Here is a 27,558-nt window from a genome sequence, read left to right as displayed (position 1 = left end):
AGCAAAGCAAGAGATTTTGTGAGCCTGGGGGTATTTTTACTCATTTACGGATGGAAGCAGAGACACACCATCTGTTGTGCAGATCTTTTTTTCCTTCCTACCAATTGTTTCTGCCTTTGTAACATGGACAATCTCATGGTTCTGTCATGCTACTGTTCATCGATTTTATTTTAAAAAAGATCTAATAACATCAGATGCATCTAAGCAGGGGGCCCAGCTGCATTATCTGCATATTCCTGGGCATTCACAGTAAGTTTCAGTGACCTGTGGATCTGGAAGTGTCATTTTTCTTCCCAACTTTGTGGGTGCATATCTGAGATGCACTAAGGGAGAGTTTATTTCAATGAATCATTGGTTCAGACGTTACTGGGAGAGCAATGAGAATAAACCAACAGGCCAAACCACAGAGAAATGGTGATGTTATAGGTCATTCCCATGTTAAAGAAAAACATTTTGGATTTCCATCTCTGTTTTAATTTACATCAGATCTATGCATCCATGGCTGGGTCTGTATCTCCTCATTGCAAGTCTTGCTTGCTCCTGTCTGAAGATTTTTAGGCTTTTTCTTTATTCTCAAAGTAACAAAAAATAAAACGAATTAAAATAAATAAAATAAAATAAAATAAAATAATAAAATAAAATAAAATAAAATAAAATAAAATAAAATAAAATAAAATAAAATAAAATAAAATAAAATAAAATAAAATAAATAAAATAAAATAAAATAAATCTACACATGGCCAAAGAGTTGCTCCAGCCATCAGCTCCTTCCTTGGGCAGATGTATCAGTCAGGTCAAATCCTTCCTGAGATTCCTGCGGAGCCTCTTTTTTGTTCCAACTTCCAGAGCAAATGTGAGAAGATTGTATGGATCCCATTTCAAGTCTGCTGCTTAAAAATGCCTTGCTTTTTAGGTTGGATGCGAAGCTTAGTAAGCTGTGTGTGCATGCATAACAGCCAAGTATGTTCACCATCTTCAATCAAATTTGACAGTGCATGCTAAAACTCTGAGTAACAGGGAAGTAGTGGCTAAGTCAGTCCCCAGCTAACACTTAGAAAGAGAGAAGGTGTGCTCCGGGATGGGCCCTGCTCCATCTGTCAATGAAACACACCATTGACCAAAGAGTTATACTTGCCAAAGGCTCTGGCATCAGATCCTTTCCCAACAACTCCTTTTCCTTCTATGCTTTAATTCCCGATTCTACCACAGGCACGAAATTTTCTACAGACATTAAATGGGACTTGTCTTCCTAAGACATAGACATACCATCCTTTTGATGCTTTGGGGCTCTTTAGGGGCATCACTAAATCTTCTTTAATAAGTTTAAATATTTGCATTGATGAGGTAAAGGTGAACATAAATGCAAACTTAGTATTTATCACAGTTGGTTCATGGATTTTATTTTTTAAATTCTCCCTTCTGTGAGAATGACATAAACTTAAGTTATTGGTAATAAATAGTCACTATTAATTCTTCTCTCCCAACACTCTCTATGCTCAAACTAGTTGCTCTTCCTTGAGTTCTCTCTCTCTTTTTTTTTTTCCTGTTTCCTAGCAAATTGTAGTTTTAGGTGAAGTATTTTATAATTCAGGCCAATTTCTGGAATTATTCAAGCATTTAATTTAAAGGAAGCATGTAATTACAGCAAAGTACTTCAGAAAACTTGCTGCCTTGGAGAACACTTGCTTCTGGGAACACATACACATCAACTTGGCACAGGCAGAGCTGGCACCCCAAAACAAAACCCGTGAGCTACCTTGCTTTGGGCTGCAGAAGTTCCTATGTTTAATTTAAATTTTTAACATTTAACTACCTCCCATCCCACACTCAGAATAGTTATAAAGGTAGGGATTTATATATTCTTTCTGCAGAAGAAAATTTTCAGCGGACGGGAATGGGGAAAGAAAGTTAAGGCTATGGTTTCTCTCATGGACCCAAGTTCACACATCCAGTCCACCCCATATTATCTACACTACTTAAATCCATTGTGCGTATCGTGTTTACAACTTGCTGAACTAAGTCTAAGCTCATGTATGAAAGGGTTCAATTATGTCTATGAAATAATGAGGCGATGTGTGCAGTGCAGGCTGGATGTGCTGTTTGGATCAGCTGCAGATAGGGGGCTGTACCCAAAGAACGGGCACAGAGACAGGTAATTACATGCCTTATTGCGCTGCTGGTGCTGAGCCCAGCTCCGACAACAGCCGCTCGGAGCAGTAATAGCAGGTTACCTGGAGTTTTATTGCAAACTGAGCTGCTAGCTCTCTCTGTGCTTTATTCCAAGGCAAGAGCATTTCTTTGCATTTGATCACACAAAATTTCCTTCACGCATTTGTGCCAGGGTAGCGATTACACTCCAGAATGAAGGCTGCTGTTTGAGCCACAGGAAAACCATCATAAACTCACTTAACACCATTTAAGCCATATAGGACCAAACATCACTGCAGTGCTGCCAGTAAACCCGGGAGCTGCAGAAACCAGGCCATTTCAAGGGAGATTGTGTTTGAGGTGTTTGAGCAGACCAAGCTCAAAGCCAAAATGAAGTATGAAGATCTGCTGTTATTTTCTAGGTTGGGGAAAAAAACAAAAAAAAAAAGCTGTAATAATTAGTTCAAGATAGCAAGATATGCGTATAGATTTGGGCCCTGACATTTCTCTGCTCATTTTGATTTAGGTGGTGACACGGGAAGGTTGAAACATGGTGGTGGTGCTATTGGTCAGCTCCCAGAGTCATCTGGGAGGTGGCAAAAATCAGAAAATCCTGATTTCTGGAGAGGGAGAGGGATTCCTGATGGCCAGGGAGGCAGCATGGGGCTCACCCAGCCACAGATCTGGGATACAATGGGGACGAGTTGCCCATTAGGGCTGTGTTTCCATCCGCCCTCCAAGAAAACTCAAAACAACTCAATCAGCAGCCACTGTTTGCCATGGGGCACAGCAGAGCAGAGCAGCTCCCTAGCAGGTAGGAGAGGTAGAAAAGGGTTGTCCGTGCTATATAAGCAGTCCCCAGAGGAGTTGTAATAGTAGGCTATCACACAGTGAGGCTGGTGGGAGGGTGAGCAGAGCTCGTCAGTGAAGAGTGATTCACTGGGTAACTGTTTTAGAGAAGAACTTGCAGCACTAATCACAACTTCTCGGTTGCTAATGGCTTTGAAGAGTTAAATGAAGAGTGAAAATAGCTTCTCGCTCTTGAGTCCTCTGTGAGCACTTGTGAGGAAGTCAGCAATTAGGCAAATTAAGAACCTATAGAGAAATTTTCCTTTAACATCTCTAGTTGACTCTTAGCACTAGAATAATAAACTCAACCCTTCAGTAAATGAGCATGATTCTATTGCACCTCTTGCATATTAGGAACATCGCTTTCTCACAAATACTCTGTGGTTAAATTCAGAAGCCACAGAAAAGGAATAGGATTCATCCCTGGAGCAAAAAAGGGCTACTTGGACTCCCCGTCTTCAGCTCTCTTCTTTGAGCGTCCTTAGAGGTTAGACAAGGCCAAGATAAATCTGTGAGCTGCCACTGCTGAAGCTAAAGGAGAGTTATGTGCTAAATATCTTGGATTAGTTCTCATCATCTGCAGTAGGAGGAAAGGGACCTGCCATGACAGGACCCCTGCAATTTGGTTTTGTGGACAGAAAACAGGTTAGTGAGAGCAGGATTTGCACACCAGCTGCCTTTACCTGATGTCAAAAATCTGCTCTAAACTAGTTTTGCATAAATATGCAAAATTATCTCTCAACATAATCCATTTTAAATCTTGAAGCAATAATGTATTTGATCAAAATGTTTATTTTTATCCTACTTCGAGTATAAACTGAGACATGTCATGCAGCTAACTCAATATCTACAAATGCCCTTTTATTCCAATAAAAGATGAATGGAAAAAAGTGGCCTCCTTATATTGCAATGGGTTTGTATTTCATTCCTTGTGTCTGCCCTTTTCCAAGCATATTCTCAAGTCTATCAGTTTCTTATTCTAACTGGTATATTGAGCTCATAATAAAAACCATATGCATTCTTATCAAGGAAAGCGGACAGCCTGAGGGCATTGGCATATTTCTAAGCTGCTTGAAGGGGATTCTGGAAAGCGAAGATCTCCATCAAAGTATAGATACAAGCAAATGGGAAATACATAGCTTCCTAAAGCACCAAAATACAAGTTTCCACAGCTGCTTGTATGACTTGCTACTTTCTCAGATCATTTGCTGCTTGTTTCAGAGGCTCACAAAATAATGTTTAAGTTACTCTCCCAGCCATGATACACCACTGAAACATCTCCATTGCCTCTCTTTCTCTAGCAAGACACCTGAATGAGACACCCCTGAAGACAAGCTGTTTAGAGACAGCAGATGAAGAACTCCAAGAAATCCTTCTAAATAACTCCTGACAGTTATGTTCAATAACCTCACATTTTATTATCTGGCTCATAGTATTATATGTCACAAATATTGAGGAAGTATTTCAGAACATTGGTCTTGCTTTACAAACTAAATTGTAAAGGTGAAAGAAAGTGGTGCCTGTAAATTTCTTTACTTCAAAATTATAGCATGCGCAAGCAAAACTGGGGACAGATTCTGCCACACTGAGTTCAGCTTGGTTTTTGGTTTTTAATTCTTGATTTTTGCAGATTCAGTTTCTCCTAGTTCCTTGCTGGCAGAGGGGCATTCATCCTTGCACCAAGGCTAAGCCCATGTAGCTCCAGGAAAGGCAAAGGCTGTAACTGTTTCTGCGCCATCACCCTACACATCCACGCCAAGCTGGCTGGTGGCTGCAAAATTTGCTGAAGGATTGACTGATCGCCTGAAGAATCAGAGCAAATTCTGGAGAATCAAATCATTTCAAGAAATCTTTTTGTTAATTGAACTCTGTTCCACTATCTGCCAGTTCATCTCACATCTACTTTGTGGCAGTTATCTTCGTTATTACCTCTGTGTTCACCACGTAGTGAAATACGACTTTCTTTCATGAAATGGTCATTACTGAGCAAGAAAGACTCCATCTAAATTTTCTAACCTATTTCTCAGCCCCTGTCATTAGTCTGGCTCTGCTGATGTTTAGCAATTTCTTGTATGAATGCACCCTTCCACCCAAATTATTTTCTAGACTTTTTTCCTCCAGCATTCAGCCCTGGATTCAAAGCTGGGTGTGCAGTTTTTCTATTTTAGGCACTGACAGTCTTGTACTGCACTGAAAGAGAACTGATTTTGGTTCAAAATCCATACATGGTCTTTGTGAGCAAAAGTGAAACAATGCAGTCTGAATTCCTGTATATATGAACTGGGAATATGCCTTGCTTGTACATGTATAGGCTGTCTCACTGTAACAACCTCTCAAAATTTCCCCAGTTATAACCATATTGCCCTGCTATGCTCCCCGTAAAAAACTCACTCGGTTTGATAAGGTGTCCATATTTCCATGTGTTTAAAGAAATAGAAGGACAGTAATTAATTGTTGTTAACAAAGAACATCTTAGGATGAAAAATCGGTGCACGCATTTCCTTTTCCTTCCTCCCAAAGTAAACCTGAATACTGTATTACACCGAATCCATCCCTGTGGCTTTTCAGGACTGTGCAAGGGCTAGATAAGGCGCCTCTTCTAGATGTCGTGAAGTCTGAGCCTGAAATAAGCTGTTCTTTTAAAAGTTCTTTGCACCGGTGAAGGGGTCCTTATTTCAACACAAGAGGTGGACTATCTTCTTTAAAAGTTATTCAGGAAAAATATCTTGCACTGCATTTTCTTTGTTGTATTCCTGGAGTCCTCCACGAAAGAAACCTTCCCTTGTTTCAAGCTATAGCAGTACTAGATCAATTTTGGCAAAGATACCGTAGAATCACCTGTTTGCTTCTCTATTAGGATTTGTCAAAATTTGCCCTAGGAGCCAGAACAGTTTGTTTGTGATTTATGAGAAAGTTAAGAAAAATTGCTGTTGTCCAGAGAGTTCCTGTGCTCAGTAAACACCTTGCCAAATCAACCAAAGTTTTATTTCATATAAGCTGTTTTGTTGTTGTTGTTTCTGTTTTCCAGACTGTTTCTGTACCTGTAGTCCCCCAAACAGCTCTGATCAGATTTTCAAAAACTCTCAGGCAGTGAATGCAGCCACAGTCAAGCCCCAGTATCACACTGAAAGGCACTGAATGAGCTCCCTGTCTAATTCAGGCTGAACTGATTAACCTTCCTGACCATTTGTTTGTCAGTTTTTGGTGGTTTTTTTTTTTTTTTCAGTTTCCTGCCTGCCTCCTCTGGCTGTTCTCATTCAGTTTAGCTTAGAGCAACCACAGGGTTGCTCTACATTATGGTCTGGGCTGTTACCTAACCCTGGGAACCCTTTCCCTTGGGGTGGCTGCACCATCCATCAAGCCGTAACAGAAGAAGAAAATCCCTCTGCAGGGACCCTCTGCCCACCCCAACCGGGTTAAAATATTTTTGCTGTCTCTAGGCCAAGATCCTCTAAACGAAAAATTATCCATGTAAGTCTGGCCATGAGGAGGAAGAGAAGCAGCAGCAAAGCGTGAGCTGTGCTTAGGGGTGAGGTTGCACTTTGGGGATGCTGCGCTGCACCCGTGCTCACAGGGCTGTGAGCTGGTGCCCCTGCAGATCTGCTTCCATCTGTGGACAGTTCAGCAAGTGCATTAGGGGTGAAATGTCCCCAGGTGAGTCCACAGAGAAATGTTCCTGGCAGTTCACTATGTGAACAAACCCTTCCTCTTAGGTTTGCATTCCCCATCAGGTCCTGCAGCAGTGTTACAGAGGAAGCAGCAGGACAGAAATGTGACTTTTCTGTGCCCAGGCAGCTGCATGATGCCATCGCCTGTAATGGCAGGAATGGAGTTCAGGGAATAAATGTCCTCTGCAGCCTCTCGTTCCTTTTCCTGGTAATAACCTGGAGGGACCTTCTCATTGCTCAGGGAGGCTGCAGACCAGCACCGACATCCTCTCCTGCCTCCTCTCCTCGCACAGCAAGAGGGACGCTAGCACTGGCTCGGAAGGAGCCCAGACTCAGGCAAAACCAGCGTGCTGTAAAAAAAGGGAGGATGTGGGCTCTTACAGGGAAGAATAGCAGGAACGAGCCAGATTGCACAGCACAAATAAGACACATTTACAGCAGGTCACAGTGTGCTTTGGAAGGCACAAAGTGCCAAATTTTTGTGCCTGCTGAAGTGGCACAGAGTGACTTGAAAGCAGCGTAATGTGTCCCAGGAAAATTTCCACTGGGAACTTTCAGAAGCCAGCCCTGGGGTGATCAGGGCCTGCCCCTCTGCTCCCCTCAGGAAGAAGCTGCAGGCCGCCATGAGGCCTCCCCTCGGCCTGCTCTGCTCTGGGCTGAACAAACCAAGGGCCCTCAGCCACTCCCCATATGCCTTGCCCTCCAGACCCTTTACCATCCTTGTAGCCCTTCTTAGGATCCTTAACAATAGCCATCTGCCTTCAATTATTATGGGGTGTCAGAAAACAAGGTCACACTTCCTGAAAAACTTCGGCATGGCGTGTGGGCCAGGGGCCTGAGCGAGGGGCTGCAAGCAGCAGCAAGCACTGAGCCCCGTGGAGCAGATCTTTTGGAAATGGAGCCGCTGCCCCCCAGAAAACCAGGGCTGGGACAGTGGATGGCATCTCTGATAACCAAGAAACTGGGGAACTGCCCTGCCCTGTGGATACCAGCGCCATGCTCAGGCCTCAGGGGCTGCGGTGGAGGCCCCTGGCTGCAGCAAACGCAAACTCTGTCTCTTTGTGTTATATTTGTTCCTGGGGTAAAACGGGATTTTTGGAGGGAAAGCCAGTGTGGCAGTGTGTGAGCATGTCTGCCCACATGTTGAGCACTTAAATTGTATATGAAGATAAAGTGCATTTATTGCCACAAGGAATCTGGTCTGGGCTTGTTGCAGTAACAACTCAGGGGACCCAAAATATGCTTTTATCTCTGAACTAAAGCAGTTGGTATCTCCTGTATGTGTCCAGATGACATATCTGGCTCTGTCTGAAACAAATATTACGATGTCTATCTGCCAGTGCATCTGTTAATTTTAAAGGAGCTTTGCCAAAGTAGAGGGATGAATGCGAACATCCAGCACACAGAAGATAAGACCTGTACAAGGTAACTGGACACCTCATTTCCCAGCTGTCCATTCCCAGAGACTGACCCTTCTTCCGAGTAATTCTCTGGCCAACATCATCATACTCATCCCAGTGTGTTCTATTTTTCCAGTTTCCTATTTTCTTTTAAATCTGCTCAGGGACACAATGCTGGGATGTGTGATTATTGCTCTGTTCTGAGCATGGTCTGTCCTTTTGCCGACCCACACATCACTGTGCTCACACTGAGAAGTCTCAGCAGGTTCCTCTGCTACAAAAAACAGAAGCAATAAATATCCCGTGTATCAACTGCTTTGATTTAAAATACTCTCCTGAAATCAGTTCAGCCAAACACACTAAATAACATGCAGCAGTTGGGAATCTCTTATTGCTCATCCAAACTAGCAATGCTTTATTTTGCAATATGTTGAGTTTAGGAAGGGATGCACTCCCATGCCTATAAGTAATGATGCATTCAATATTGTCATCAACAAAGCTGATATATGTCCATTTTTCTATCACCCCTTTCTCCCTCACTTTCTTGTTTTTTCGAGTGCAGCATCCTTGAAACAGCCTTGTGATCCCCAGGATTTTACCTTCCTAACCCACCTTACATGCTCCTGGCTTCTAGGGATGTTTGAAGAAGGGAGTACCCGTCCCAGTGAGTCCTCTGGGATCTGCTTTTAAAGGCTTGAATCAGCCCAGCACTATTTGACACAGGAACCTGCTCTAACAGGTATTTAGGACTGGGACCTGGGACTTCAGCAAGGGAAGGGGCTGATGCTGTCTTTTAGCACCTGCTTCTCGCAGAGCTTTCTGTCTGCTGCTTTCTGTGTCCTTCAGAAAAATCCCACCTGGAGAAATCAGACTGCAATAGGGTTAATGTGAAAAATTCCTAGGGGTCCCCAGTTGTAACAGGAAAAGCAAAGAAGAAAAACACTTGGGTCAACATAAAAGGGAGCGAGGCAACCTGTGGGCCTCATATCCTGGGCACTGTGGGACCCTCAGCTCAAAGTCCAGGAAGTTTTAATAGACAAGGTCTTTGGGTGACATTTTCCTGCAAGATTTTAAGTAAATGCCTTGCTGTAACATTTGAGATCAGGCTCCCGTTGGTTTCCACGATACTTTTCCTTTTTAAGCCACAGACACACACATACAAAATATATTAAAACGAGCCCAGCTTAGCTAAAAGGTCGGCTAGTTCAGAAACAAACAGCGGGGATTTAGGTTGGAGGCTTTGGTGCACAAGGAGAGGGCGATGCGCCTCCGGCTCTGCTTTTGCTTGAAGGAGAATACCAACGAAATCCTTGCAGGGAGCAGAGGTGAAGTTGTGAAGAGAGTTTTGGCATTCATTTCAATATCCCACACAGGGAAGGGAGTGCACATATCCCTCAGACCACACACGAGCGATGGGGAGACTGAAGGTGTGTTGGGAAGATGTTTTCCACAGAGAGGCAGGAACAGAGCTGGCGTCTTCCTTTGACACAGCAACACCTCTGCCTGGACAGAAGGTAGAACAAAAACTTTCTGAAAAGGCAGGGGAGAGGCTTACCCCTTTCCATGTGGAGATAGACCAAGACTTTCTTTTACTTTCTTCTTTACAAAGTGACCCACACTTCTGCATGGGGAACGGCAGGGTTGCATTTCAGAAGTCAGACTCTGGGAAGCCAGCAAACTCCATCTCAGCTGGGATAAGCTGGTGGTAAATTTGCCAACACTGGTTTACATTTGAGAACCACATCATGATTTCACATCTAGTCATGCGGCCATGCCCTCAGATGGCCTCTACCAGAGGTCCAGGCTAACTAGTTGTGGTGAGAGAGGAGCAATGTCTTGGTATCCTCATCTGCTAGGGACGCCTGAAAAAGAGCCAGCCTAGCCCTGTCTCCCTGACCCCAGACACCCAGTGTACTACAAGGCACCTGTAACCACAGGACACCTTCAGCAGCCATGAGACTGGTCTTGGGATCTTGTATGAATGAGCGTCTTTTATGTCTTTTATCCCAGGGCATGAGATAAACCCAGATCTACAAGAAAAAAGAACAGAGCAGATGTACATGCCCATGATAGTGGGAATGCTTCATGTGTGGCTGAGCCAGACTTGCCAAGGAATTAATAGGATGTATTAAATTAATTAACTCCCAGAAACATCCTGCTGAAGCCTTTACTGATCAGAGCCCTCAGCCTGTTCGTTAGGTGGCAGGTACCCTTCCAACGTGCTTTTAAGAAAGGAGAGATTTGGCAACAGACACAAACTGTACCAGCCTGGTAAAGCATTGACTGTAAATCAACAGCTGCATTGATTCCAGGTATCTAATATTTCAGAGCGTAATTAGGATTTTCTTTTAATCATATTGCTTGATATTGCCTGCCAGCACTTGGCGTGGAGGAGGTGGTTCACTGAGCACCCGGGGACAGCTGCTGGGACAGAGCAAGGAGATGTAATCTCCTCCTCGTAAGCAGCAGTGCCCGCATTGTCTGCGTGCAGCAACATGAGGCAACAGGATCCAAAACAGAGCATTTCTACAGACAGCTATTGATATAAACGTGCACACACACTCTGTAAAATTAGGCCAGCAGATGGGTAGCTTGTTTGTGGGGATAGCAATTGCTTTCCACAAGGCCAAAATGAAGTTACAGGGCCAGGAAGGGACAATAACTCTTCGTGGTAGACAAGGATCCCAAAGGAACTCTCTCGCTGCCTCTGGGGGAGAAGTGCTTTAGCGCGGGAGCGTGGGTTTGGGCTTGGATCACAGGGCCAGGAGCTCCCCCCAGCTGGGGGGTCCAGCAATAGGGATGCCGGGCACACACCCCAGCTGCAGCTCTCCTTCAGACAGAGTCGGTGAGCACAGCCCACCACGTTTCGTGTCCCACTTTCCTTCTTCGGGATATTCTTGATCCATCCCCAGAACCCGTCCAAGGACCAGGACCAAGGGGTGAGAGCAGCTGGGAACACCAGCCCTGGCAAACTGCTCTCTGCTAACAGACATTTCATAACAGAGGCTTTTAAATGAAAGGAACATTGGTGTTAAGAGATTATTAGTCATTCTTTAAACCAGTGTGGGATGAGAGCTAGAAAACATCTCTCTCTGTCTTTGTATGACTACATATGACTAAATAAATCTGGTTTTGGTCAGCCTTCCATGGTGACCCTGTCAGCCAGATTTAGGAAGAGGAAAGTTTGGAGGAATATTGGCTCCTGGTGGATGGCTGTGTAAAGTCCACTATGTTCACGCAGTGATTATTTGATCGACTGCAGGTTTAGAGACCTTCTTGCATCAGATGGATAAGCAGTCTACAGGACCTCGGTGCACTTGGAGCCCACTAGTGTTTGGGAACCCAGCATCTGTCCATGAATACATGGGAGAAACTATGGGTTGTCTTTGACCAAATCAAGGATTCCCTGGATGGGATTTTCCTAGGTAGCCTCTGTGCAGTAGTAAAGAGATTTATGATGGAGACAGCTGAGTGAGCAGCTCGCTGGGGTGTTACAGGGAGCGGCCAGCTCAGCAGCCCCCAGCAGACCACTCAGCCATGCCCATCCTGGGGGCCCTTTGGTGGGGAGGATCCCCCTATGACCCTCAGCATCTCCGTAGCATCACTGCAGACCCTTCCCCTGCAACAGGACAGTTCAGAGACCACACATCCCAAATCTGAGGATGGGAAATCTGATGGGATCTGATAAGGGAAAAGTCATGGGGGGGGGGGGCAAAGCAAAGCAGCTCGCTGCTGTCGTTGTGCTACGGGGCTGAGAAGTCCCAGGGCAGAGGGAGATATTTGTAGGGGTTTATTTTTTCCCTCTTTTAAATGCATTTCTCCCAGCAGCAGCAGCAGCAGGGTGTGTGTTTGTGGGGGGGAGTATTTGGGGGGCTAGCAGTGGGGAAGTCCAAGGGGGGATGGAGCATCCCTCGTGCCTCTCATCTCCCAAGGGACACGAAGAGGGGATGTTAGCAGTGCCGGGACCCCTCTAGAGCCCCCTGCCAGCCCTCAGCTTGCAGCCCCGCCTGTGCCTGGCTTTGCACGGGATGGAGGAGAGGGGATACACGAGGGAGTGGGGGGGGGGGGGGGGGTCCTTTGGGGCTGGGGCTGCAAAACCCTCGGCGGCGGCGGGGCTGGGGAGGAGGGAGCCGAGCGGAGGGGACGGCCCCGGGCCGGGGGGGAGGCAGCTGCAGCGCGGGGGGGGCGCGGAGCCTCCCGGCGGGGCTGTGCGTGTGCATGTGTGCGTGTGCATGTGTGCGTGTGCATGTGTGCGTGTGCGTGTGCAGGGAGGCTCCTGCCCTGCCAGGGCACATCTGGGCGCCGGGGAGCTGCGGGGAGGAGGAGAGCTCCGGAGCTGCGGGGCTGCGCGCAGCCGGGCGGCCAGGGGAGGATGCTGTGGTGGTAGGGGAGGGGGACCGGGGGTTGGAGGGGGGGGGGGGGGACGGGACAAGAAGGGGAGGGGGTGAGTGCGTGTCCCCCGCTGCCACACACACACACACACACCCGGGCACACGCACACACGCGCGGCAGCCCGGGAGGGGCAGGCGCCTCCTCCCCGCAGCCTTAAAACCGGCCAAGTCCCCCCCGGCGGGGAGCAGCGGCGGCTCCCGGCGAGCTGCAGCCCCCGACGGGGCGACCCGGCCCCGGGATGCACCCCAACGGTTCTGCCCCCGGCGGCCCCCCCGGCCCGCAGCCCAGCGCCTTTACCAACGCCTCCAACCGCTCCGACCCGCTGCTCCCCAAAGGGCCCGACGAGGAGGACCTGGACGTCAACACCGACATCTACTCCAAAGTCATGGTGACCGTCATCTACCTGGCCCTCTTCTTGGTGGGCACCGTGGGCAACTCCATCACGGCGTACACGCTGGTGCGCAAGAAGTCGCTGCAGAACCTGCAGAGCACCGTGCACTACCACCTGGCCAGCCTCGCCTTCTCCGACCTCCTCATCTTCCTCCTCTGCATGCCCATCGAGCTCTACAACTTCATCTGGGTCCACCACCCCTGGGCTTTCGGGGGGGCCGTCTGCAAGGGCTACTATTTCCTGCGGGACGCCTGCACCTACGCCACGGCGCTCAACATCGCCAGCCTCAGCGTGGAGCGCTACATGGCCATCTGCCACCCCTTCAAAGCCAAGAGCATCATGTCCCGCAGCCGCACCAAGAAGTTCATCAGCTGCATCTGGATCGCCTCCTTCCTCCTCGCCATCCCCATGATCTTCACCATGGGGGAGATCTACTTCAAGAACCAAGATCCGGACTCCCTCGTCTGCACCGCCATCGTGGACACCTCCACGCTGAAGACGGTCATCCAGGTGAGGAGCCAGGCGGCCGGGGATCCTGAGCGGTTGGGGTCGGGCAGCCGCCTCCTTCCCCAGGCTCTGATAGCCCAAACTTGGCAGAGCCAGGAGGGGAACGGGGATCTGGGACCGGGGGGAGCTGGCTTGGGTAGAGGGGACCCCGAGAGCCCTGATGGGACAGCCTGGCTTGGGGTGGCAGCAGGGGCTGGGGGCTCAGGGGGCAGCTCTGCTCGCTGTGAGCCTGCACAGGGGTTAATCCTGCACTAGGATAAATCCCACATGGGGTTGAAACCAACCCGAGCCAGTGCAACCCCCCCCCAGAGCAGCTGTCCCAGTACAGGCAGTGTGTGGAGCCCACCTGGTCCCGGAGCAGGACCCCCCTGTGCCGCACACCCAGGGGTACCCCAGTCCCGCTCCGCCGTGCGGCCACTGCCCCAGGAGCAGCGCAGCAGGAGCGCTCGGGTGCCCCCCAAACTTGGCAGCTCATCGCCAGAAAAATGCACAGATCTCTCCCCCCCCCAGCATCGCCTGCAGCTCCTCTCCTCCGGCTGGAAAGGGGCCAGCAGGAGCAGGGGAAATAAAACCGCCTCTCCTCCCCCTCCCAGCTCCTTGGGTTGATCCACAGCTCCATTCCTCTGCGTAGCACCAGACCCCGATGTCAGAAAGTTTTGGGTGCAAGCATAGGCTTCGGAAAGAAACGGCATCTTCAAAGCCAGCAGCTGGTGTTTTGGCTGTTTCAGGGAAATCCATAGCTGGTTTACCTAGCAGACCCCTTCCCGAGTTCAGGAAGGCTTTGCTGGTCTCCACGCACTGCTAAATCGAACACTCCCAGGCGTGGAAAGGATTTCAGCATCAACACTTGCAGCGCTCCGGTGCTCTGAGGGCTCAAAGCATTTGTTCACTGGAGCATTAGGCTTGAAAAATGTAAGAGGAGTGGAAGGAGAGGCGGAAAGAGCAAGACGCCGATCTCCATAGCTCCTTTGCTGCCAGGCTTACATGTGATAGCTCCTCAATCTTTTATTTGGAACATGAATATTAGGTGGGTTTAATCAGTAGCCAATTAGAGTTTAAAACTGCAAGTGTACTAACGCCTTTGAAATGTTCCTGCAGCCAAAGGGAGGGAACGTAAATGGAAACAAATCAGAATCCTTTCTCCTGCTAAAAGGGGGCGAGGGTACAAGCGGGTAGGTTTAAGCCCGGAGCCGTTAGATGTTTAAGCACGTCTCTCCAAGTTTCCCACCACTGCCCCCATAACCAAAAGCACTGAATTCCCTCTGAATGTTGTCCTGGTACCTAACTTTCACCTTCAGATCCTGGAGGCTGTATTTCTCCTGTACATGCTCTGTAGTTTTTGCCAGTGGCAGCCCAGCGTGCCTAACCCAAATTCTCTATTCTCCGAGGAGACGTGAGCCATCTGATTTGCGAACAATGTGGTTGAAATGCATTATTTCCACTCATCTCCCTTTTAGGATTAAACTCCTGCTCTGTGTTAACATGATAGGGCTAAAGAGAGCGGATTATTTCCTAGCTACGTCTTCGGAGATTACAGTTTAAACAATTCTCAACATATTTTACAGTCTTGCTATTGTTCAGGATCTACCTTGTCCTGCTGCCCAAGTAAGAAGTAGGCAGACGTGAATGAATAACACGTGAACTTTGCCTGTGGGCTTTTCCTTGTGTGTTTTATTTTAAGTTCACTTGTGATTTAATTTTAAAGTAAAAAGAAGGAGGCGATTACTGGGGGGAGCTATGGGGAGGTGAACACCATACCTTTCCTTCTCAGGGTATCTGGTTAGAAACGTGGCTTTGCTTATTGGGAAGCTTATTTAAGGGCTTGGGCTCGTTCCCCCAAGCTCTGAAGGAGCACACACACAGTGTGAAGCAGGGCCCGGGCCGGGGAGGGCTCCGGAGTGAATAAGCAAAGCAGCTGCAAGTCAGGTCTGAAGGGCATTAATGGAAACCTTCGCAGAGCGTGTGGTCGGGCATTCTCACCTCGTACGCCATGCAGAGGTTTAAAAAAAAAGACAAATAATGGAAGACCTGTGAGAAAGGGCAGTGGTGATGCGGGAGAGTGGTGCGCAAAGGTCCTGCAGCTTGGAAGTCGGAGCCTTTGACTTTTGCAGAGGATTGAAGCTGCTTTAGAGCAGGTCTCTGCATCTCTTTGCGTTCATTTTCTGTCCTTAAATTAAGCGGAGCAGTGATACACTTGCTCAAGCTGGCAAATCTCTGGTAATAAATCACTCAACATATTTCACTCTTCCTGTTTGGCATACTGTCTAAAGCAAATCGGGATGTTTTTGGAAACCATCAGTTCTCCGAGAGGTTTTATTTGGTGACTGACTGCAAGCCAGTCCCCGAACAGAGCAAATGTAGCCATTTATAGACTCGGAGCCCACTCAGAGCTCGGATAAGCCCAGGAGAACGCTCCTCCCTGGACTGGAACAGCCTTCCCAGGATGAACATTTGAGGGTATTAATTTAAGTCTCTCTTTGAAAAGATTCCTCGCTATTGGCTTTGAATCTTTAGGTTTTAAAGGACGATCCCAAGGAAAGCTAGACTGTGCGGACAATTAGGTTCCTTTACAGTAAGAAAAAGAAGAGTAACTATTCAAACAACACTTGGCATATTAGATTTTTGCTCGTATGACTTAACTTGTACCACTAAAACTGCACAGCACCTGGAAGAAGCAATTACTGGTATTGTTTCAGTAATTACAGACCGCCCGGCGAAGCACACCCTGGTGAGCAGGCAGAGCACCGCGTACGACGTGCTGCGGCTGTCACCACACCGAGCTGAGCCACGGGCACAGCCGGGCACCCAACAGCCCACCTCCGATAGCAAATTCTTTACGACAGCTCCGTGCCCCGGCTTTGGTTATCACCATCCTTGCAGCATCCTAAAATGCTGCAAAAACCAGGCTGCGAAAACCTGGTTTGTTCTGTGCTCCCCAGCACCAAGCCTGCCTGTTCCTTCTCTTCGTTAGGGATTCTGCTTTGAATACTGGCATCGGTTTGGGGTATGGTGGCAGGAATAAGTCCATTATAGCTACATCATTTAGGTCTAGTTAACGCTTTAACTGGCAGACGTCCCCTCACGCACGCTGCAGCCAATTTTATGGTGTTTTTTTTCTTCCACACAAATTAAGCACTTCTCAAAGCCATTTCCATACAAGTAAATTAATGTTTTCATGCCACTTCAACTGGAGGAGGCTGTAAAAGCTACTCGTTGTGGCAGCACCAGATAAAAGAGTTCCAGGACGGAAGGAGATTGGTGCCCCGTTCCTTTGTGGGTCAGTATCTGTGGTTTCGGCTGTTGTGGTTTTGCTCTTGGCTCTGGGGAAGCTCCTCGGAGCAGGGGACGGCTGAGTGACTGCCCCACACGCTGCTAGCACCATGCACTCTCTGTCCTGTCTTTTAAAGAGGTCTTAATTTGAATGGCCAGAGAGTTGTGCAAATACCATTTTCCTTTAGTGCTTCTTACTGTCTTACCTTGACAGCTCTTCTCCAGAGAGGTCCTCAGCAGACCTGGGGAAACCGAGGAAGTTTAAAGAAGTACCCGCGATCCTGGTGCAGCTCCCAGCACCCAGCACAGAGTCAGGCAATTCCTTGACCTAAAATCTCAGGATTTTAATGAATCCTGGACTGGTTATAGAGGCAGTGGAGACGGGGTGCGGGCAGCTCCCTGCCAGCCCCTAACTCAATTCCCATCGGAGCTGTGCCGTCCCGCAGCGTGGCCCAGCCTGGGCTCGGGTGGCATTGCTGCAGAACGTCCCCTAGACCACGGCAGGGCCATTTGCAACCTTTTGGTCTCAGCAGGGAAGTGCTTCCTCCTTCCTTTCAGAAGGCTCACTGTTTACGGGGCCTGGGCAGAGTGTCTGACACACGCTGGTGCTTTGTTGGCACGGCCAGCTGGTGTGAACCCACTTATTAAAACACGTGGCAGCAGCCTCCGCAAACCGTCACAGCTCCATCGGCTCCAGGTTGCTTGGTCCATAGGGCAACTTCTGGGAAAGCACCCTGGGAGCTCCTGTGGCCCTCCTCACCGGTTTCGGTGGGCAGCTACTTCGACGCGGTTCTGCTCTGCATCAGCCCACCCTGCAGCTCCCCTCTTTGTTATGTTTGATGGAGCCTGCTCCCAGTTCTGCTGAGTTGTAGAGTAAATACCACCGCGCACGAAACAAGCGCCTGCCCAGGGAGGTCCTCTGCTTTCTTTCTTTCTTCTTGCGATGCCTTTGAAGGAGTGTGCCGATGGGCCTCAGACCTGGAGGGGATGGGACGGAAGGACAGGGCGCTGGAGCTGGGGGACGTGAGGTGCCCCAGACCTGTTCCCATGCTGTGACCTGTGCCTTGGCCGCCCGGAGTAGCCCCTTCTGGGAGGAGCTGCTGCCTGGCATGGATGCTTTGCCGACTGCACACGCACTTCCAAGGACATCTGTTCAACTCCCATTACCTGAGAGGCCCAGAAAGTTTTTAATCTTGTGCATGGTGTCACAAACCCCTCCGTATGCCTTCGTGCAGTGAGGAGCACCCTTGGGACGCACGGGGAGCCCCCTGCCCCATGGGCGGTGTGGGCAGTGGGGCTGTGCCCACCACGTCCTGCATCCCCACAGGACACCCAGCGGGGCCGTGCGGGTAAATCTGGCAGGGCTCTCACCGTAGCACGTGAAAAACAGCCGCGCGTAAAACCCAAGGGCTGAGCTCTCCCCGCGTTTGCTTGCGCGTCGTATCCAGGATTAGCCGATGGCCTCAGCTCAGGAATGCTGCGTTTATACCAGAGCTGGCTGCAGGAGCTGAAGTCGGCCTCTTTTCCTTAAGTCACAGCCAAAGTCCTGCTACGGCTTTTAATAACAGAACTGTTTTCAGTCACTCGCTACAGCTCCATGCAGTGATAACACCCCCCCCCCGAACTTGATCCTGGCTGACAGAACTATTTTGGCCACAGAGAACCCACGAAGGGTCTTTGCCCACTGGGCAAGCCCCCCCCGGGTGCCGTTAGCCCCCGCGGAGGAAGCAGCATGGGTTGGCACCTCGGTGGCAGGGCTGTGTCTGATGCCAGGTGTCCCATCAGGGCACGGTACTCCTGTGGGTGCCGCCAGATAGACGAGAAAATGAAGCTGCTGGTGCTGGAGAGTGTCTGGATCCATCCCTACAGTGGTGGAAAGATACCTGCCCCAGGGTGATGCCTGTCCGTGGCGGTTTGAGCATCCCTGAGGGGCTGCCTCTTCCCACAGGCTGCCCAGGGACCCAAGGGCTTTAATTCAGCCCGACTAATCCCCGGCCCTTTACACGATGGTCTGTCTTACAGCTAGATCTGAATTAAATAAGCTCCTGTGTTCGTTGCTTTACATAACCACTTGGCCTGCTGCGTTTTGCCAGTTCTTACATAATTTCTTCTTTTTTTTTTTTTTTTTTATTCACTTGATTTCTTTTTTCCCCCTCTCCCCCCCCCCCCCCCCTTCCTGAGATGTCAGCTGGAGGGAATAAAAAGTGAGGAAATGCGGCCCATCAATTTAGCTTTTAGGTTTCCTCTTAACAGCAGTTTGTAAAGGTAGCAGAGATGAAGGTAATCTGGTGGTTCCTCTTCCCAGAGAAGGAAAAAAAAAAAAAAAAAAAAAAACCTCCAGCTGCCTTTAATCTTCTTCCAAATCATTTAAAACAGCTATTTAATTGTCTTCTCCCTCCTTCCTCCCTCCTTCCCCTTGAAGGCTTGCACTCTCAGCTCTGTGCCGCATCTGCTGGAGGCTCGCAGATGGCACTCTCGCTCTCTGATGTTTAGAAATGCTTCTGCGTCCTGCCCAAGGCACCCGTGATGGCAAAGTCCTGCTACGGGACCCCCAGGTGGGTGCAGAGCTGGGTCTGGGCATCGGGGCTGCCGCCGTCACCTTTCCCAGCTGTGAGGCTGCTGAGGGCCGTGGCAGGATGGGTGCTGCTGTGCAGGGCGGATGGCAGTGATGAGATGGGGGTTTGGTGGCCGTCCAGCCCTAAATCAGGTATGGTGAGATGGTGATACCGACAGCCCCAGTGCTGACATCCCTCTTTACCTTTGCTCTAAGCGGGTGAAGCTTGGGTATTACACCCCTGATCCAGCTGGTTGCTCTCCGGTATCAGCCACTCACCCCACGTGAAGCTGGAGGTGCTTCCAGCACCCATCTTCCCGCATCTCCGTACCCCGTGTCCCTCTCACAGCTTGGGCTGGCATGGCAGAGGAAAAGCAGATTACAAATTCTCACCTTTCCCAGCCTTTTTGCTGCCTTCGCACCAGTTGAACACCCTGTTGTCCCTTTTCTGGTGTGACCATCCAAGGCCAGCCCTGCCTTGGCTGCTGCTGCTGCCCCTGCAGGGACACATCCGAGCCGAGGGTCTCGCGCAGAGCTGCCCCCGCTCTTTGCCTCCTGTAGCTGCTGTTTCTTCAATCCCATTTCAAAGCATTGTAGGTGTGGGATTATAAAATAAGCTGATGATAAATCAGTCAAGCTGATGAGCTATTCAGGAAACAAGGGCTTGGAGATGGTTCAGGCAAGGTGGTAGTGATGTGGTGCTGACCATCTCTGGGGAGCAGAAGTTTTTGAGCTACTGTTTTCCAGTGTTTTCCTGCATTCACAGTATCTGTTGTTAAATCTGCTGTGGATGGGAGGGAAATAGCAGGGAGAGACTTTCATATCCCTGTACTCAAACACCTGCCAGGCACGTGTGTGCATGTCCATCCTCCTCCCTCCCTGGTCCACCAGGAACCTGCCTGTATTTTGATATTTCTCAGCGCAGAAAGTGTGCTGCTGGGCTTGGCCCCATGGGGGCTCCTTTTCTCCCAGGGAAAAAAAAAATAGAGTGAACAAAGTCTCTTTAACCGAACTTTTGATTGAGAAAGCTCAGTGAGGTTTCTTTGAAACTTTTAATTTCTCAGGGACTAGAGATGATTGTCAGCTGAAGACAGCAGTCACAGAGATGAGATTTTCCTAGTGGAAAAAAAAAGTCTTTCTTATCTGAAAGGAAAGAAAACTCTCTCTTTTATGAAAAGTGCTCATGAAAAATCTGGAAGCACCTCTAGAGATGTGCCCCAGGCTTGGTGCTAGGGCTGGTGGTAGCGGTGCTGGTGCTGGCTCCAGCAGAGCCACCCCTCGCCCCTGTGCCCGCCGGCTCCTCGCCCACAGTTTGCACCCAGCCTGCGGATTTACATCTCCCCAGATGCTGCACCCGGTGCTGTAAATCTCCCTTTATAAAACCTTCCAGTTGTCCCTTTGCCAAGTGCATTTCTAAATATATAGAAGACAGCCCAGACAGGGCTGGGAATATCATCTGATTTCAGCACCGTGCTCCCTTCTCTTTGCAAATGCCCGCTGGTGCTTCCTGCCAACTACTACTCCCTCCAGATAATAAAGAATAAATTTAGGGTTGCTGCTGCTAGAGCCAGCGTGCGCTCTTGAAGCAAATGCTTTACCTTGCTTCGAGAGAAGCGTTCCCCCTTCAGGGAGCTCCTCCATCGCAGTCTGCGCTGAAAGGAAGGAGATGAGCAAGCACTGTACATGGTGTGCTGCCCAGGAGAGCCCAGGGATCCTGGAAGCTCTTTGGGGGCCTTTGCTTCCACAAACTGGGGCAGCTCTGCTTTAATCCTTCCCTGCCTTCCCCCTTGATGAAAGACACCAGGAGAGATCGCGCTTCAGATGCTGCCAACACCCTGCCTCCTGCAGGTACGGGAGGACACCAGGTGTGGTTGGATTTAGCACGTCCTGGAGCACTCCCCTGGCTTTTGGAGCCGGCAGGAGGGTTGCCTTTGGAAAAGGGTGAAGCCTGGCTGTCTTCTCTGCTAGATACCACCTTAGATAGCTGAAGGGTGGAGCTCTGCTTTCTGAGCAGGGGCTCCAGGAGAAACTCGCAGCCCATGTTCCCATGTTTCTGCCCTGCAATGAATCTTTGGTTGCCTTCCCAGCCCGGGCTGATGGGTCTTCTCCTGCCCTTGCAGGCTGAGCTGAGTAACTGTGGTCTCAGTACTTGGTAGGACTGCTCCCTTGGAGAACTTGTTTAATGAGTCCATAAGTACTTGAGCATGTTCAATACCAATTTAATATTAAATTGCATTTCACTGCTATTCTGTGAATTTTTCAAAACCACCTTATAAAAATGAAATGCACGCAGCCACTGGGAAAGTTTAGCTCGTTGCTTGCGTCATCCTATTGATTGCTCCTTCCATTTTATCCTTAAGGGAACAATTTATACATTTAATTTACTCTTTTCATTCAAAAGAGAAACTCATAGGAATGGCTTTCCCTCCCCAAAGCCCACAATTATTTTTTTTTTTTACCACTGTCAGTTATGGTCTTATGACTGCCATGCTTACATGTCCTTTAACTCCCAAGTGTGTGATAAAGGACTGTAGGAGGGAAGGGAAATACAGCTCCAGAGCAGCCCAGGAGAGCTGGGGATGGAAGAATCCCTTCAAAGGGCAAAATTTTCTGCAGGCATGTGGCTAGAAAGTATGTCAGTGCGGAGAGGAGCAGGACACGCAGCCCGTCTGTTCATCCCGGTCCAGCCCCGAGACAAAGCAGTGCCGAGAGACAAATCCTTTAGCAGCAGAGGCTCCGAGACGCAGAAGAGTCAGGGAGAGACACTGGGGGAAAAAGCAGCAACAAAGAAAGTAACTGATAAGTTCACAGGCTCCTTTGAGATATGCCTTTTTTATTTTTTTCCCCAAAAATCGAATTGAATTTTCTTTGCTCTTGTCCTCAGCAGCACAAGAGGAGGTAGGCTCACTGCCTCATGGCTGTGTGGTTTTCCTGAAGAAAATCCCTAATGAGTGCATGGAGAAAGCAGAGGGCCCGGGTTTCATGTTTTTGTAGCAGGTTGGTTAAAAAAAAAAAATAAGCTGGCAGGCTCCGAAAGCTGCTCAGGGAATTAGAGAGGGCTTAGCGGGCAGGGCAGCAGCCAAGAGGGCAGAGGGATGTGGTGCGACGGCGCAGCCACCGGCTGACTTCATCCCACGCTGGTGCTCTCCTGCCTTTGTGTTGGTGCCACCAAGCTGAGCTCACCGCGGGGCACCAAGGCTGTTCCTGGAGCCCAAAGCAAGCCAGAAGAGCCCCAGGCCCTCCTGTCCTGCTCTGGGCTCCAGACAGTCGATCCCAGCCCAGCACACAAATCCAGCAGCCTCCTCCCCGCTGCCCTGCAAAGCAAGGGGGGGCAAGCAAATCCCTTTGCTTCACACCCTGCACACTGCCCGGCCCTGCAAAACCCCTGTGCTGGCAGCTGTGATGGTGCAGCAGGCTTTGTGGGGAGCACCAGCACCTCCCAGGGCTGAATCTCCTGCAGCAGCACCCAGCCTTGCGCCGGGGCTTTGACTGCCATAACCAAGGGCTTCAGCTCTGCTTGGATATTTATGCAGTCAAACCCGTCTATTACTTTCTCCACTCTCAGGCCAAGAGCAGTTTCTGCAGTTACTTACCTAAAATATCCGATGAATTCGTCTCAGCGCCGTTTAGCACCAGCTTTGTTTTCCTTTTCGCCAGAAGAGCAGGACTGGCCGTGTCACTATAAATAAAATAGTCATTTATCAAATGAAAACAACCACGGACTTGAGGTATTTTGCTGAACTTCAGCTCCAACAAACCCCTCCTCTTTCCTGCCATGCAGCACCCACCACCAGAGCCTGGGCTGACACCGTAAGCCCCATTGAGGGGTTGCCTGACCCCAAAACGAGTTTCCCAGGGCACCAGTTGTGGAAGTTTCCTCCAGCGAGTTGGGCAGCCGACTGCATCTGCCCACTCCATTGGGACCAGCGCTCACACTGGAGTCTGCAGTCAGCAGCCGGACGGTATTTGACTTAACTATGGCCTTTAATTTATTTATAACTGCGTATCCAGCAGTTGATATCATATTTAATGCAAATAATGTTCAAGCGAAATCCCCACTGAGAGGCACATTATGAAGATTAACAGCCTGGTTTTTCTATTACTCCGGTTTATACGGTGCTGATTTGCGCTTGGTGCTTTTTAGATACGTGCTAAGGATAGTTGAATCGAGTAACCTACATCTAAGGCTGCCATTCCGCAAAAAAATCAGTGCTTGACATCCTGCTCTTGGTTCCACAGCCCAAGGAAAGGGCCTGAGGGATTAAAACCTCTGGGACATGCTGACATCCAGATAAGCAGGAGAGAAAGAGGAGAAAGCAGATGGGTATTGCACAAATGAGGGTGAATGCTAAATTTTGCAAAGGGCCATGCGGCCCTAAGCCAGGGGAAGGGGCCAGGCCCCCACAGCACCCTCGCCTCCCCCAGCAATGCTGGTGATGGGGATCTGCAAAGGTAAACTCCACCGATCCCGCAACGTGCCATCTGTGGGGGTTTTATTTCTTTTAATTACGTAGCCCATTTCCATTTTAGACGAGCTGTCAGGAAAATTAATCTCGCCAAGTTTAAGATGACATTGAACACATTCTCGTGCTCTGCACTTATCTGCAGCTGTTTTATCCCCTTATACATTCATGTGATGAATTTGTCAGGTGTAATGCTGTGGGCTCAGCACCTCGTTAGGGACTCTATTAATAGGATTGCGTCTGTCCTTCCACCTAGGTCCTTCTGGGTCCCTCCCACCCTCTGGAGAAGTGACCACCCTGCCCAGGTCTCTCCTTGTCCCATCACTCCCGAGCACATTCATGTCTCACAGAGGAGAAATGTGGCCAAACCTAAGAGCAGCTGCCTGGCCAGGAATCAGTTTGGGGTTTCTTTTTGCCATGGATCAGGCTTGTGCTCCAGCTCTGCAGAGAAGCTGCTTTGGGCTGTGTGGTGCTGAATAATGCAAAGGGGCTTTTGCAGGTGGTTGGCTCTGCGACTGGTGCTGAGGCTGATTTTGGTGCCTGCCCTGCAGATTGCTGTGGAAGTGCAGTTCTGTGGTTCACAAAGGAAAGACACAAAACTCCGGGTTTAACCTGCCCCTTGGCTACTGCAAGCGCAGCTCTTAGAGAAGAACACGCTGCTGAGCAGCTAAAGAGCCACGGCTGAGCGTATGGAGACCCGGAGAAAATGCTGCCTGGCTTCTTCATTCCTTTCAAACAAGTCCGGTTGGGAAAGGGAAAATTGCAGGGCATACTCTAGAGGTTTTTATCATATCATGTATTGCTGTAGCAAATTCCATCCCTTAAATATTGCCCAGGCAAAAATTGCCTTTAAGGCTCTCTGGGGCTGCCTTTCCTGTTGTGAGTTTATGTCCCCTGCTCGCACACAAAAAAGTCCAAAACCTCTCTGTTTCTTGATGGGAAGGTTGCTGGTTTCTTCTCCCTGCAATAATGGAAACTGTTGTTAAACTCACTGACTACTTAAGTGAAAAAAAATAACTTACTTAGTTTCAATTAAAAAAAAAAAGGCAATAAGAAATCCTTTGGCAGCCTGTAAAAAACAGAAGTAAAGAGAAAAGGGCAGAAACAGGGCAAGAAATGACAGTTTTGTAGACCTCCTGCTGTGCAGAAGAGGCCTTCCAGCCTGTAAAACAAGGCTGGATCTCTCTCAGAGCAGCTCCTACCTCGCTCTGCACAGCTGTGGCTGGAGCACAGCCCAGCAGCTGCACGCCTGCTCCGCACCCTCCGTGGGATCATCTGGCCTGGCACAGGCAGGGACCATGCCCACCAGTGCCAAAAATCACAGCCATGCCTTCAAATCCAGCCAAAACACGCTGCAGGGTGGTTTTTCGCTAATCCCATGAGAAGGGGCCAGCTGGAGTGATTTATGGGGCTTTTCCCATTTCCCAGTTTTATGGGGCTGGGACTGGTGGCTCTGGGGCCGGTGGCAGTGCCCGGCAGAGGTCAGTCCCTGACTTTCCCTGCAGGATGACACCGTGGGGCTGATGCCGTCCTGAGCAGTCCTCATGGCAGCAGAGAGCAGCCTGCTTTTAAGGACACGTGTATCGATCCGGCTGTAGAGATTATTTTGACTCACGCCCTGCGGGTACCGCTGATACAACCCCGAAGCCCAGCCGCAGATTTGCTGGGCGCTAATTCCTTTCAAGCACTGGATTTTCTTTCCCCTCTGGGAGGCTGATCCACAGGCCCGCTCCTTGCACCAAAGGAATACCTTGACGTTCAGGGCAAGATGTGTTTCTCTCTATTTCCATCCTACAAATCTCTCCCTCCCTGGTGTCACGCAGGGGCTGTTTAAGCCCTGCCGTGAGCTCCATGGGGTGCAAGGGATGAACAGCCTCTGGCCAGCTATTGCACGTGTCCTTTCTAGGAGAGAGACGCCTGAAAATTGTTATCAGCAAACATGGAGCTGTGAGTTGTGACTTGCCAGCCTGGGACAGCAGTTGTTTTGATGGAGCTTTCACACCTTCATTTGATACCCTGGTAAAGTTTTTTTGGAGATAAAGGATCTAGCAAACAGGTCTTTTGTGTCCTGTCACAAAGAATGAATTGCAAAGACTGCTGAAGAAAGCAGAGTTATTATCCAGGGAGACAAGAAATTCAGCTGAAAATAAGCACGGCTTTGTCATTAGCAATTGGTGTTGCCATTAACAGTTCTAGCTGCAGCTTGTCAGGAACGTGGCTCCTGCAGAGCTGCTTGGGATGGAAAAGGGGGCAACTCCGGGATGAAATGTGCATTGGTCACCCCTAAAAAAACCAGTTTGTTCCAGGACTCACCCACAAAATGCTTCAGCTTTTCCTCCTGCTTACAAGACAGCATTCAAGAGAAGTGGGCTGGTTTTTGGGTGGCACGGGGCTGCTGCCCAGCCTCTCCCAGCTGCTGGGTGCAGTTCTGGGCTTGAAGATGAAGGAGACAAGCTTGCCTGGAGCACCACTATCAATCCCATGTCGAAAACGCACTGATAAAATAAACAGAGATTTCCCCGTTATTAATGCTGTTTAGATAACTTTGAAATGCTTATTATTCAAAGCAAATGAATTACACAACCTTTTTCCCTATTTTTGGCTCAAAAAGGAGGCAGTGAATTTCCTTCTTCAGCGCAGAACATTTGTGCTTTTCGCCACGATTCAGGGAACGGTTCTGCGCGTTGAAACCAGATGATTCATGGTGACACATCCTGTGTTGGCACAGGGCCTCATCCCAAAAGCCTCAATGCACCGTGCGGTCCAGGCTGCGCCTCTCCAAAATTTGGGCTTGCAGCTGCAGTGACCCTTGGGGAACCGTCCGCAAGGACCCGATCCCTGCACCACACGGGAGACATCTCGCTGCTCACCTTGCAGTGATTTCAGATACAAGTTAGCATCGGAGCTGAGCAGGGCAGTCTTTCATTACCTCTCTTTAATTAAAGCACCTCCTAATTGGAGCTGTAGGGTTTTTTTTTAATGCAGGAAGGGCAGGAGCGTGGGTCCCTGCCCCGAAGGCTGTCCTTACTGCGCTGCGAGGAAAGTCCTTTCCCAAAGGAGTTGTTCGTGGCAGCTCTGCTGTTGGGCTCGCTCCTTCAGGCGTTACCTTCCCAAGTAATGACACGTGGCTCAGGAACTTGAGGCAGCTGTGACAGTACTGTTGTCCTCTAGCTTTTCCATTCCCATCCAATTAAAATGTTATTGTTTCACTTGTTTGCGTGCTGAATAAGGAGATAGGGACAGAGAGAGCGGCTGTTTGGTAACTTGTTGTCTGCAGAGGTAAAGATGAGCATGAATCACCCTGTCAAACTCCTGCTTTCTCTTTCCTTCTGGCTCTCTGACATCGAATTGCAGATAAAGGGGGAAAAGCCTGGGTGTCAGTGACACTCGATTTGCTTTTTCCCTTGGGTCTCGTGGAGGGATGGTGATGTGCCCTGGCAGGCTCTGGGGCGGTTGCTAGCTGCAAGTGAGCAGCATTTTGAGGAAGAGGGGAACTTTCATCCCCAGCTGGTGCTGAGCTTTGGAATTTCAGGCGTGTGCAGCACAAAACTGGGGAAGCGGAGCAGCCCTGGGCTGCGTGGAGGCAAAGCCATGGCCCAGGTGCACATGGAATGGGGGCGCAGGTGCAACAGGCAACGTGCCTGGGTTTTGAGGCTGGGAGCTGGAACCTGCCCATTTAAAGTCTCCCCTGCTCCAGGTGTGTCCGTAGCCCTGAAGCTTCACGTGTGCCTTTGCAGGGTATTTTTAGCAAACGTCAGTTTAGCGAAGGTCGCAGAGAAGTAGAGCATCAGCGTGTGGAGGAGCTGTCATCCCGCTTCCAGTCTAGCAGGAGTAACACATTGACTTATTTATGAGCGCAGCCAGCTCCCTTCTCTCCGCGTCTAACAATCTGCTTTACCACTCCCAGCACAGGCAA

The 27,558-nt window shown here is 49.4% G+C and overlaps 1 protein-coding gene and 2 long non-coding RNA genes across 3 annotated transcripts in view; 2 read left to right on the top strand and 1 right to left on the bottom strand.

Annotated features, from left to right (window-relative positions):
* The first annotated feature begins 12,493 nt into the window (after window positions 1–12,493).
* The window catches only part of NTSR1 (neurotensin receptor 1), a 53,231-nt gene continuing 38,166 nt past the window's right edge, over window positions 12,494–27,558 (top strand). The window contains exon 1 of the mRNA XM_083802146.1: window positions 12,494–13,358. Coding sequence (XP_083658272.1) covers window positions 12,696–13,358 — 663 coding nt within the window. The 5' untranslated portion in view covers window positions 12,494–12,695. The remainder of the gene's footprint in view (window positions 13,359–27,558) is intronic.
* Window positions 15,902–27,558, bottom strand: part of LOC310882839 — a 101,667-nt gene continuing 90,010 nt past the window's right edge. Inside the window, exons 8-10 of the long non-coding RNA XR_014573168.1 lie at window positions 24,012–26,137; window positions 22,773–22,858; window positions 15,902–21,944 (exon numbers count right to left, since the gene is read on the bottom strand). This is a non-coding gene — a long non-coding RNA (uncharacterized lncRNA). The remainder of the gene's footprint in view (window positions 21,945–22,772; window positions 22,859–24,011; window positions 26,138–27,558) is intronic.
* Window positions 19,045–26,928, top strand: LOC310882840. Its single transcript, XR_014573169.1, has 2 exons — window positions 19,045–19,180; window positions 23,899–26,928. It is a non-coding gene; the product is annotated as an uncharacterized lncRNA (long non-coding RNA).

This window comes from Anser anser, assembly GCF_964211835.1.
Source record: "Anser anser genome assembly, chromosome: 16".
Taxonomy (NCBI): domain Eukaryota; kingdom Metazoa; phylum Chordata; class Aves; order Anseriformes; family Anatidae; genus Anser; species Anser anser.
Note: the sequence above shows the minus strand (reverse complement) of the source record. Positions and strands in the feature narration are given on the sequence as shown.